Genomic DNA, 13,605 nt, shown 5'->3' with positions numbered 1-13,605 from the left:
GTAATAATTTGGCCTGATATGAGCTCAAAAAAGCAAAGAAAAGGCGGCACAGTAAGACAATTCTCATAAAATCTTTAATGGAGGTGATATCATGCAAAAGAAAAAAAAATAGAAATAAAAAATTGAAATAATCCGTTTGGGAATGACTCATTTGAAAAGTTAACAAGAGGCCTTTGAATTTAAAAGAAATGCACCCATTGATCATCATCATCATCATCATCGAATCTGTTTCATGCTCTCTGAAGACGTACAGTAAACCATTGAAATGTCGCCACCAGTTGAAGTGCTGCTCTCTGGACTTCTCCTGCACATTCTCATCGCCTTGTGAGAGTCATGCTCATTTTTCAGTCGCTCGTTATTGCTTTACTCCAACCTCACTGATTCACACACATCGCTGTTTCAGGGTGCGCTAGTTTGTTACAAAGTTTCATGAAAAGAAATTAAGTTTGTGCTCTATCTACATCTGCATGTGATGTAGTGCTGCTTGAAGACCCTATGAAATCTTTGTTAAAGCTTCAGGACAACTGATGTATTCCATGTTTTATACACAGTAAGCTGAGCAAAAAAATATCAGTAAACACACAAAATGTTTAATCCCAGATAAGATGGTTGCTATTCCAAAATACTGACATCTATTACTAAAAGGTTGGTGGCATTATGGGTAACTCCTTAAAAGCTACAAACCCTTTTATGTGTTCTGCTTACAAATAAGTTCTGATTTTAAGAAGATAAAATGTCTCAAAAAAGCAGAGTTTTTACAAAATGGATGGTGAAAAACTCACGCTGTTGGCCTCTATGAACGCCTCCAAGACTGGATACATGGATTACAGTTAATGCATACGAAACAAAAATCAAAAGAAAAACAAATACTGTGAGAAACCAGACATAATCCTCATCAGGCACTCAGATACATTACTCTTTATCTAATTCTTTAATAAGACTGTACATTTGTGCATTTCATTACCGAGCCAAACAAGGTTCTCCTCAGAATCGACCCTATTTGTGACATTATAAAAAAAAAATAAAAAAATAAGCGTGTACACCTCACATGTAGAAAAAAAAGCCTTTTCTCCTATTTGAACAGCGATGAAAAGAAGTTTAAGGCAAGATGCTGAACACAGAAATCCAAAGGTTGACCCGGGATGATCTCTGTTCAGCTCTGGTGTTTGTTGGCATTTACCAGTTCAATCTGCAATCATCAAGAAGAAGACTAGTGTTTTTCCCCCGATAGTTGTCTCTCTGTCTCAGGCATCCGTCGCTGTAGGTCACGAGATTCCATGAAGTCATCTCCACACCCCCTGAGTCTGCTGGGAGTCCTCGTCTCCTTACGCTTTATGCCGGCAGGCTCAGCTTCTTGCCTTTCAGCACTGTGGGGTGAGATTTTAAGGGGGTGAAATTAATGATTTACACCAATTTGATTTAACTGTCAGATGATGCCAATTTCCTTTTCGTGAACAGCCTTCAAAGGGTAATCTCTGATTTCATTTCAGAATAGCCCCATGTGATTGTGCTGCTTCTACCCCATGACATCAACCTTTATTTTAAGGTTAAAGCACACATTTCTGTTTACATTTTAGTCTAATTAAAAAAGACTAAATAAGTCTGAGAAGCACTTTCACACAGCTGTATTACGAAAGTACATCATAGGGGTGGGAGGAAGAACTCATTACACGATATATAAGGATTATTTGTTTGACAATATCAAAACCGGGATTCTTTGTGAATTTTTTTTTTCAAATTCAAATTCAAATTCTTCATTTCAGTCTTTGTTTTTTTTTTTTGACTGGATTGGGAAAAAAGTTTCTACTTTTCTCCAGCAGAGGGTGAAATGTGTCTGTCTGACTCACATGTAGGGCTGCAACAATTAGTCGACATAATAGACGTCGTCAACAATAAAAATTAATCAGCGCAAATTTTAATAGTCGTATTATTGTTTTTATTGTCGTTGTCACATGGTGAAATCAAATATTACCAGGGGGTAATATTGGAAACTTTTATGGGAAAAGATCACTAAGTTCATACGTGAGGAATATCGATGAGGAAAAATCTTCACTCCAAGAGAGCGCTGTGCGCTGACGGAGGCTCTGCCGGAGTTTAGCGTCTGATAACGTGATTTAAAGAGTCTCCTTCACTCTCTGTTACAGACAGATTTTCAGGATCTGAGTCACAAACTAGCGTCAAAACTCCCCAAAGTTTTTAAAAGAGAGGACATTTACCTGATGGAGCTCTCACTCTCAAGCTCACACTACACCGGTAACACTCAGCGGGGAGGAGGGGCAGAGTGCGCATGAGCGAAAAAGCCCATGTAGAGAAACGAAACTAAACGCGTTGTCATGGAGAGCTGGGAGAGAGTCAGACGGGATCATACAGAGAGCAAAGCAAGCCCCAATAAGCGAATAAACATTAAAAAACAAGCTCAAAGTCACTAATAAGCGGTCGGTCCAACCAACACTGTGAACAACAACTTCATTTCCCTGTTACCTGCTTCATTCATATTGAGATTTATTTATTTATTTTGTATAGTACTTATATTTTTTCATGTCATCATGACACATGGTCTGGTGTTAAAAAAAAAATGAAAAATTGCAGAAATTTTAAATATCAAAGAATCACAATCTAAATCGAATTAGCATTCCAAAAATTGTAATAGAATTAAATCGCAAGAATGTCATATTGTCCCAGCCCTAGTACATCAAATTTCAGGATCCAACTATCGAGATTGCAGGAAACCTACTAAACTATATTGGAATCTTAGCAAGAAACGGTCAAATGAGAAACTTGAAGAGTGTAAAATTCACATTCATCTCTGCTGTCAACACAACCAAACCAAAAGTGGTTTGTTTCTAGTATTCTGGCCCAGAAATGTGGAAAAATCTCAATACAAAAGTCCACAAGTGAAAGAAAAAATTGGACAGACACAATCATCAGGCTCACAGTGATACTGCATTAAAAACAGATATGACTCTGTAGTGGAAGTCACTGCATGGGCCTTACACAGAGCAAAACTGTCACATGTAACTATATATTAACACATTTTCTTCATCTTTCTGTTTAAAAATTTGATTTTTTAGATTTTTGATACTGAGGTCAAACATCTCCCTGAGTGTTACAGAGAAACCCCTGCACGTAGACCTTATACTTAGAAATCTTAAAGAGCTTCTTCATTTCTCGAAGGCTCCAGGGGAAGTCGTTTCAAAGGGGGCAACTTGAGCAGCAGGTCACCCGTAAATCATCTCTGATTTACCTTCTAAAGTTCAGCCGCTGCTAATATGAGGCTTCAGCTGCCTAGGAAAGCCGAATCAAGTGCGTACTTCTTACTTTTCATCATTTTTGCACAAAATCTCCTTTGTGAGACCAAAGGAAGCCATGTTTCCTTTCTACAGGACGATGACGTGATATTACTGGTGAGACATAAAGGCAGTTTTTGTACTTCAATGAGTGTGACTGTGGAAATCAACTACTATTCAATAACAGTGTTTGAGACTCATTTGCTACAGCTGGACTTTAAAACGAGGCTTTGCTAGGAAAAGGGACTGTTACATCAAAGTTACATTGAGGAATTGATGGCCTAAGGGCCAGTGTGGATACTCGGAATGATTAAACCAGCCAATGACTCTTTTTAAACCTATTAACATGTGAGCGTTAAATCAAGATAAGACTTTAAAGGCCTGAAAAAAGCCTTTTTTTCTTTTTACTGTACAGAAAAAAAGCAAACAATGTCAGAAAAGAGAAAGTTAGAAATAAAGATTAATAAATCCACTGTAGTTAGACCAATGCAGACATGGATCAACATGACCTCAACACTAATTTTTAAAGTTATTTGATTGAGATATGAAATATTGGTGTTCAGTTTTAACACCCATGCTTCTCACATGTCTGCTTATTGATGGTGGTTAAGAAACACTTTAAGACTGACAGATGAGATCACTCAGCCCCGGATATTTGAGTGAGGAGGAACAGAAAGACATTTTAGTGATCCAATGTTAGACTGTGAATCACACATCTGTAATGGTCAGAAAAACCTCCACAAAATTAAAATCTTAAAGTACAGTACAGTACATAAATGTCACTCTGGTGCCCCCCTGTGGATTAATTAGGACATCCAATCTCTTTGTTGATGTGTGCCAGTTGTGTATTTCACCCCAAAACCTCATTCTACTTTCTAAAGAAAGGGTAGAAGACGACTTAGCAAGCTTCAAATCTAAGTGACAGTGACTGACACTGAAAATGACTCCAGAAAAATCTGGCATAAAAGTCTCGATGGAATTTAAGATGCAGTCTGTTTTGAGGAGGCTTCCAGAGCAGGGGTCTTTCAAGGTTTTTCCGACCAAAGACCCTCGTACTGATGGAGCCGCGCGCGGCATGCCAGACATAAACAAACGCAGGTAGTCTGCCAGGACGAAGAGACACGATGAGAACTAGAGCCTTAATTAGCGGTGTTTTTGTGTGAAAGTAACGCGCTGAAAATTATCTAAATAAAGCGTGAATGCAAACGGATATCAGATATTTTCAGTGAGAGTCCGTTTATTTGTGTTTTTGGTCAAGTAAAAAATGGCCCCGTCTGAGTGTAGAGGAGCAGGGAGGGGGTGTTTGGTGCGAGTGCCCTGGGCTTCTGCTACACAAAAACACTGCTGTAGGGGTAATTTCTGCCCTAAACCTTGTGATAGGACCCAACTTGTTGCATCCCGGAGTATCACTTTAAAAAAGTAAAAATTTGCCTAATTAACCTCAAGTGTCAAAGACCCCAGAACCTCCCCTCCTCCCAAAAACTTCTAGGAGGACTTCAGAAGTGTTCAGCATCATGCAGTGTCTGTGCAGATGTGTATCTATTTCAAGTACCATGTTTTCACCATCCTGCTAACTACTGTTACAGCAGGTGAGATCTGCTTACTGTAGTGCTGATAGCGGGGTACAGCTGGATCAATTAATAATCAACTAATTGGCTGCTGTCTGCTAGGAGCAATATCTTCAGAGTGAAATACCAAAAACAAAACAAAATATCTCTCTATGTTTTGTACTATCATATTGGCTCTGGGATGTGAAAGTGCAGCTCGCTTATTTAGAAAACCAAAAAGAGTATTAACTCTTTGTCTTGTTAAACAAATTTTACATGATGAAAAAAAAGAAAATTGATACTTGCTTATGTAGCTCATAACTCAACATCATAATTCATTTTTTAAATTAACAACCAGCTAAAACCACTCATAGGAGCTTTAACCTCAGGTTGTTGGGGTTTTTTTTCCGCTCACCTTTGGTAATATAAAGGTAGAAGAAGTCACAGTAGAGGACTGTCTGGACCACACCAGCCACGATGGCGATCATGTCAAAGAAGCCCTCGAAATAGAAACGCCAAATCCAGTTGAAGAGATAGAGGGCCCGATACAGGCCCAGGCAGAACAGGTAGTGGGTGGTGATCGTCTCTGCCTCGCCAGTCTTGCTGATCATGAAGAGCTGAGGGAGGATTGCCACCGACTCCAGGTAGATGGAGAAGGTCCACAGGATCTGATGAAGAATGTACGGGTTAACATACATGACAGGTTATGGTCTAACAGTAACCAGCTTTCTATCAAACATCAAATCAGGATGCTGAGCCCACCTCCAAGAAAGAGAAGTCGTGGTTGATGAGAACAGCCAGACCCCCCACAGGGACAACCAGGAACTCCACCCTGAAGCTGTCATGGTTGCCGTCATAGGTGGCCCTGAACTTCACGTAGATCAGGTAGACTGTGGCGTACGCACAACCGATGTAGATCACCTGGTAGAAAGCACAGAGCAACTCTAAAATGAAGGCACTGAGGAGAAATGTGGGACCTGTATGGAGAGTTATCTGGAAGAGCTGACTGACGTCTTACCTTCATGGATGTGTTATAGAGGGAGATGAAGGAGCTCAGCAGATCCAAGTAGCGTGTGGTGAACACTATGGCAAACAGGATTTGGCTTTTCCCAGAGATCCCTTGACAAAAACATCAGAAAGATGTCTCATTTAGGTAAAATAGAAACTTCAGTCTGAGGCATGAATTTATCTTTCCTTATCGAACAGTGACATCTACTGGTTACAGGGGACTTTTTTTTATAAAGAGAATATCTCAATTTAATGGACCAGTATAGAATAACCATATTCCTCTCTGGCTTATTGTGTGGGTATAATAGTGAGAGTGTGTAGTAAAAAGTAAGATTGAGCAGAGATGCTGTTAGGTATTTCTCTTACCTAAATCTTATACTTTAACTTTGACAGTTTTCTCTCATATTCATCAAATTCGAAACACAGACGCCTGCCCAATCCTTTCCAAAATGCACCCCTGATCATCCCATTTTTCATGCTCAGACAGGCTTCAGACCCATTGGGTTTCTGAAATAAACACAACATGGGTGCAATGACAGCCTCACCCTGTCAGAACTGCTCAATTCCTTCATTCCTTTTAGAGCTGAAACGATTCCTCAAATTATTCGAGGTACTCGATTACAAAAAATGATCGAGGAATTTTCTCCACCTCAAGGAATTGTTTAATTTCAAAAAAGATCATAGAGTGGCATTTCAAATAGAGTTGACGCCATATTTAGAGAGTTTTCAGACCCCTCTAGCCACCTCTTTTTCAAAATAGCGACTAGCAACAAATCTAGCTTCTTTTCTGGAGTTTGGAGACTAATATGAAAGCATGTATTGATCTGCATCAGCTGCTTGAATCTCATATCTCCTTAAAATTGCATGGAACTTGGAATTCATCACCCAAAGTCACTTGATTTTTCACTTGCTTGAAACAAATTTTCATTTGAAAAATAACTGCTCTTTAACTTAACAAAAATGTGTTTTATCCGATTACTCGATTAATCAATGGAATTTTCAGTAGAATACTCGCATAAAAAAATATTCGATAGCTGCAGCCCTAATTCCTTTAGTGTAAAAACACTGCTAGACCGTTCGTTCTTCTCACAAATGGGTGCACCAAAAATATACATGGAATAAACTGGTGACACTTAAGACATTAATCCTGCTACTTTCTTTTAAAGGGATTTCTGTATTCATCGGTTAATCAGATATTGTGTTTTTTTTTCATTATACACAAGTGGCAGCTGGTGGTCACATTAGGTGGGGGCTAAAAATGCATCATACCTATAAATAGTTAACACAGCAGCATATGCAGCATTAAATCTGAGACACCAAGTTATAGCACAGCACTACAAGGTTAACCCTTAACACTTCTTTATCTCCTCTGACAGTGAATGCATGATTTTTTCCACCAGTTTTCTTTTGTGTGTACAAGTTGGCATGCAATGTACATTTTTTATGCAGCTAAGGTGACTTTGTATTCCTTAATTTCATCAGATTTTTTTTTTTTTTGAATCACCAACTCCTAATTGTAGATATAGCTGTTAAGAAATTAAAGAAGAATGCTGACACATGTCTCTCTTTAAACACAAAGGATGCTACAGTGCTTGAAACTCATTTTGAGACATTATGTATTGTGCTCAGTTGTATCTAAAAGGCTCCAGGGATTCATTATGACTCAAGCCAAACCATTTTAATCCTGACATGTACAATGACAACGCGTTATATCCGGCGTAACTAGCATAAAAGCTGTACCACAACACCTCCGTTAACTGAGATAACCTCCTTTCTGTTGAACCCGGGGTCATCCCGCTAGCTTTGGAAGCTAATTCTCCCCATTACCAAAGCTGAACATAAAGATTTGCATCCTGACTTTGCAGTAATTCCTGTAGTTTTAATACAGTTGCCGCAAAAACACCGAACACGTGGCAACAGAAGGAAAAAACAGACAAGGGGAGAAACATTTCTGAAATATTTTAGCAAGTTAGCGGCTTCCGTAGCGCCCTCTAGAACGCCACGTCAGATGCCAGACCAAAAAAGTCAATCACCAAACTAACAATTAGCAGAGCAGGAATAAAATGAAACAAACCGGTAAAAACTTAAACTCATACAACACATGTATTTTTAACACATGCGTGATATGAACTACATTTTGTACTATTAAACAGAGCAAATGAGCTCAACCTTGACGAAAAGTTTACCTAATTTAGCTCACCTTCACCAGCAATGAGTGGAAAGTAAGATCTTCTCTTGTATTTCAACTTTACAGCTGCTCTATTCGTTGCTAAACTAACTGTTTATTTCCAGAAAAATATGGCAATAGACTGTAACAAAGTGACGGCAGCAGTTTCGGATGTGACCTGTAGTTAGCCCATTCACAGCTAACGCTAATAGCTAAAATGAATGAGTGGGAACAGTTAGCATGTGGCTAGCTAGCCATAGGAGACAACGATACTATGGTGACAGTGGAGGTCAAAAATAGTCATAGTTAGCAGTAACGATGGTAAACACAATGTGGAGCATGTTATAAAATCATAGCAAAGGCTCACCTGCACATGACCTGCTCTTCCATATTTTGAGCAGCAGGATGATGATAGCAGCCAGATGAGAGAGATCCCCTGTCAGTCTGAAGATGTTCATGGTTGCAGAACAAATAGACACACACAGCTAGGAAGCTAACGCAGATGATACCCTTTCCCCCTTGAAAGTTTCACACTTGTTGTTTGCTTGTGTGAAGGCTTTCTCCTCCAGAACTTAGTCGCAAACCAGGTTGTGGGGTTCCTGCGATTGAAAATATGGCGAGAGTGCAGGTCGACGTGGAAGGGGGCGGGAGAAAACACAAAGGCAGGTTTGGATTGGAGCAGAAATGTGACCGTCAGCAAGACATGACCCGCCTACAAAGCCCTGCATGGCAGAGGAGGGACAATATCCAGGGTGGGACCAGTACTGGGACGATTTTGACAGGGCTGTGAGGTTTCTGTTATCATGAAATGATTTAAACGTTAAATAAAAATGAGTTCAAGCTCTGATTGAGCCAACAGGTTTTGTCGGTCTGTGTACTCGTACTAAAACTCAAAGTAACTGCTGGCATCATTGCTGTTGGACATTAAGTGACACTTTGAATGTAGACTCACTGGGATAGATTCTGTACTCTGGTGCTCAGCAGTTTTCATAACTTAAGCAAAATCCCATCGTCATAAGTGTTTAAAATATAATTCTGCCTGAGCCATGTACTTAGCAGTGTTGCACATGTGAGCAAACTAATCCATATCAGGGGAGATTTACAACACCTTGGTTCCAGTAATTATAACTATATTTATTTTAACAGATAAAGTGCACATAAACTTGTTTCTTGTTTGTGTATAGCTGTGTACATATTAATGTTCAACCTGCTCAACAACCTACTCTAATCCCATTTACACATCAACAACCCTGCTGTACAAACTGCTATTATGGGAACATGGGCCTGTATCACTCTGTCGCTGCGTTGAACAGATCAGTGTGTGGATGCAGAACAATTTCCTCCAGCTGAACTTAGAAAAAACGGAAACCATTGTCTGTGGCCCACAGAAACAAAGAGAAAGGGTTATCAGTCACCTTCAGACTCTCTCTCTAAATGTGAGTAACCAGGTTAGAAATCTAGGGGTGATATTGGACTCAGACCTGAACTTTAACAGCCACATCAAATCAATAACATCAGCGGCTTTTTACCATCTCAAAAACATTGCCAGGATTAAAGGAATAGTGTCTAAACCTGACTTAGAGAGACTGATCCATGCATTTGTCTCAAGCAGGTTAGATTACAGTAACGGCCTGCTCACTGGACTCTCAAAATGAGCTGTAAGACAGCTGCAGTACATCCAGAACGCTGCTGCTCGGGTCCTGACCAAAACCAGGAAATACGACCATATTAGTCCAGTGCTCAGGTCTCTGCACTGGCTACCTGTGGCTCAGAGAATAGACTTTTAAACAGCTCTGCTTGTTTACAAGTCCCTTCATGGTCTAGCGCCAAAGTATATCTCGGACATGCTAGAACCATATGAACCAACGCAGTCTCTGAGAACCTCAGGGAGGGTTCTCCTGCTGGTGCCCAGAGTCAGAACTAAACACAGTGAGGCTTCATTCCAGTTTTACGCCCCCAAAATCTGGAACAGCCCGCCAGAACAACTGAAAGTATTTTATCTGCACTCTCCTCTTTTAATTTAATTAATCATTTTTAATGTTTTATGATGTGATGTTATGCAATGATTTTATTTTGCCTACTGTGATTTATTTTATTTTAGCTGTAAAGCACTTTGAATTGCCTTGTGTATGAATTGTGCTCTACAAATAAACTTGCCTTGCCTTGAAAGTATTAAAGACTAACCTATGTATCAGGGTGAAAATACCTATTTTTAATGTACCTACATTACCTGGCTCCAGCCACCCAGACCCTTAGCATTATTCCCAAAATAAGCCAAGGATATTCACAAAAGTGTGCCACACCAGTCTCAATATAGATACAAAAAATTATTCACTGCTTCACTGCTTTGTGGGATATCAATTTCTATATCCCATTTTTATTTTATGTTGTTATGAATGTTTCATGCCCAAAAAATAATTTTAGTATTTTTCTCTAAATGATTTTTAAATACTTATTCATGTTTTTGGACAAGACATACTGGACATGGTGCATGGAATGGGGTGGGGACTGACCTCTAGATGCCCAACAGCTTTGTTTTTGCTCCTGCCAAGTTTAACTATTCAGGAGCAAAAACACGTCTTGACTCAACATTTTCTACACATGGACTTTTTTTTCAGCAGAAGCAGGAACTTAGTGATGAGGAAGTACAATATACCTACTTCCCATGGTGTCAGCCTCTTAGACAACCTTATGCAAGGAATACTCAGATCATTTACAAGTTGTCGAGCGACAAAAATGGAGCAGCCACTTTTGTTTACGCTCCTGCTCTTCAGTCTGCCAGTGACAGGTAAAAACATCTTTTTATACCTTGAGTATTTAGGGAGACATGTTCAGAGGATTTTTTTGTTAAGATAATAATATATGTGTGTCTCAAGAATCATATCTTTTGCTTGAACTTATCTCAGTGAAGTAAAACTATTCAATGTCTTTTTATTTCAGAGAGCATGAGGAAGGATGAAAGCTGCTTATCACAGCCAAAGAGGGTGATCCAGAAAAAATCAGGGCAAAGTGTTGTTCTCCAATGTACCAAGAGCTCACACTGCTTAACACAAGATCCGCAGTTTGAGTGGTTCTGTTTCAGAGAAAACTCACATCTTCGTCTAAATTTGCATAGTAACCCACAGAAATACAGCCTGGAAGGAGCATCGTTACGAATCGAGTCTCTTCATGGTAATGACAGCGGGATCTACCACTGTGCAGCAACATCGCTACCAGGACGAGCATCAGGCAACCAGCTTGTGGGACTGGGTACTACTCTGGTTGTGACAGGTACGGGTGTTTTAAAGAAGATACTTTTTTTTTTTTTTTTTTTTTTTAATATGATGAAGTGGAAATATAACATTTAGTTCTGTTGATTAAAGCAGCTTTTTGTTGTTGTCAGAAAAAGCTAATGTGATGGTGAGGGATATTCTCCTGTGGTCGTCGTTTGTCCTCTTGGCCATCTACAGCTTAGCACTGGTGACACTTATTATCAAGAAGGTATAAGAAGAAGAAATAAGATTAAATGTCGTATCATGATGAATTGGAATTAAAAAAAAAAAATAAAATAAATGTAAAAACAGCTTGTTTTCCTGTGTTGTAGCACGGCTGCAGTATGAGTGTCTGCAGAAAGATGCCCAAAACTCTTCAGGTAATCAATTAGAGTTTTTTTTCTTGATTGGTTATAGAAAAACTTCAAGGCTGCATGTTGTATTTTCACTACAGTCACAATTGAATTTTTTGATGATTCTACCTTTAATTTTTCTGACTTCACTTAAAAAAGTCTTTTTATTTTTTTATTATGGCATTTAGCTATTGGTTGGATAGAATAGCTAAGGTTAACTTCCTACTTCTTACTTGTCCTTTAAAAATTCAAAGTCTTTTTTAAGAAGTGAAAAACCACTATAAATTTCCTGTAAAAGTATTTAATTCCGAGGTTTTAACAGAGATCTATATATTAAAACTTGAGTGAGAGTTTTGGTGTAATTCTAAAATAAAAGAAAAATCTTGTCTGAAACTGAGACTATAATTATAATTTTCCATGTGGCCCTAATCCTCTTTCACTATGTTTTCAACACAAAAAGAGGAACATGAACCTATACCACGCTGACATCACCACAAATGACAAATATCACAAAATTCCAAAAGCCCACACTCGTGATTTTTAAATGAATTTCTTCCAAACTGTCTCCACAGAGCAACTCAACTAAAAAGAGACAATTTCGTGATGTGCTGCAAGAAATCCACAGCAGAAACAGCCAGCAGAGAGAGAAACAAGCTGTGAGTAGAAACTGTTCCCAGGTTGAGTAAATGTTGCAGCATGTTGAGGTTTTCAGAGAAATGAAGTAAAGATGGAACTTCTGCATGGTTTGTGTTACAGCACAGACTTAAAATGTGTAACTTAATTGTCATTTTTATCACAAGTTTGTTTTTTATGTTTCAGGCTGAAAGTGTAGATTACAACAACTCAACTGATGACATTTACCAAAACGTCTGAGCTGCATTTCGAGGGTGTTGCATTTCAGATTTAGAACGCCGTCATCCTGACTGAGAGGAAACACAAAAGTCATGAACAAGATGGAGGAAATGAGGAAATCAGCAAAGGCCACAGAGGAGTCTTAAGCTCATGAAGTCAGACACAACAACCACAAAGGATGGTCTTGACTCATCATTCTCTCCAATTTTTCAGTTTCAGCAGCGACGGACAGGAGGTCATCTCTTATGGGATTTGTAGTTTAATGTTTTTTGTGTTATTAGAGGTGCTTTTCGACAGCTGGAACTTTACCCAGGAACTACAGATGTTTTGAGGAACTCTGTGTTTCGTCAACAGTAACCAGGGTCTAAATTAAGGTCGGGGTGGTAAATCTCCCCTCTGGAAAGTCCCTGCTTGGGGAGCATTACTTTCCAAAAGTCCAGGAACTTAGGGGGCGGGCCTTTGATGCTGAAAGTTTCTGATTGGTGGAGTTCCCACAGTGTTTTCATTTCAACCACAAAGAATGACCAACATATGGACGTTGCGCAATTCCACCTTTAATGAAATACTTCAGTAACAAAAGTTTTTTAAAAAAAGTGAAAATTTGATTACACTACTAGTTAATTCAAAGGAACATTACAGATGAGTTTCAATTTTTTTACAGTAATATTTACAAAAAAAAACTCCTATAATAGAGGAAAGGCAGAGTTCTTGGGTTAGAGACTAATTTTCTCTGAAAGATACCTGGAAATTTAAAATGTGTGTAGATAAAGACCAACTGGTATTTCTGTGAGGTATCCTGCTATGTGGAAAAATACAAATAGAACTGATAGAACTGTATGAAAAGAAGCTTATTAAGTTTTGTGAAAAGACCCACAGGTACAGTATGTCAGTATTTTTGTTCCCTTCACATTCAAATTAAGTGTATCAGTCAGGCTTTGTATGGAACGTGAGTGTGGGTTCTTGTTTTCACATTTCAGCCAAACATCAGCTGAGAGTTTGTCCTCCTCTCTGTCAGTCCGGTCAGGCCTGAGATTATATTTTATGTATATATATATATATATATATATATATATATATATATACATACATATACATATATATATATATATATATATATATATATATATATATATATATATA

General features: G+C 38.7%; 2 protein-coding genes across 2 annotated transcripts; one reads left to right on the top strand and one right to left on the bottom strand.

Moving 5' to 3' along the window:
- LOC141808989 (ER lumen protein-retaining receptor 2-like) lies at positions 1-8,650 on the bottom strand. The gene is made up of 5 exons (XM_074695778.1): positions 8,377-8,650; positions 5,853-5,953; positions 5,597-5,755; positions 5,250-5,502; positions 1-1,367 (listed from the first exon to the last, which is right to left on the bottom strand). The coding sequence occupies exons 1-5, from the start codon at positions 8,465-8,467 to the stop codon at positions 1,333-1,335; spliced, it is 639 nt and encodes a 212-aa protein (XP_074551879.1). The 5' UTR covers positions 8,468-8,650; the 3' UTR covers positions 1-1,332.
- Positions 8,651-10,710: 2,060 nt separating this feature from the next.
- On the top strand, positions 10,711-13,514 carry LOC141809830 (uncharacterized). The gene is made up of 6 exons (XM_074697030.1): positions 10,711-10,797; positions 10,950-11,279; positions 11,392-11,489; positions 11,593-11,640; positions 12,186-12,269; positions 12,433-13,514. Exons 1-6 carry the CDS (start codon positions 10,746-10,748, stop codon positions 12,484-12,486), a joined length of 666 nt encoding a protein of 221 aa, XP_074553131.1. The 5' UTR covers positions 10,711-10,745; the 3' UTR covers positions 12,487-13,514.
- Positions 13,515-13,605: the final 91 nt, after the last annotated feature.

Source organism: Halichoeres trimaculatus, unplaced genomic scaffold (genome assembly GCF_033239565.1).
Source record: "Halichoeres trimaculatus isolate MK-OKI-2021-1 unplaced genomic scaffold, fHalTri1.1 fHalTri1_scaffold_20, whole genome shotgun sequence".
Lineage (NCBI taxonomy): Eukaryota > Metazoa > Chordata > Actinopteri > Labriformes > Labridae > Halichoeres > Halichoeres trimaculatus.
Note: the sequence above shows the minus strand (reverse complement) of the source record. Positions and strands in the feature narration are given on the sequence as shown.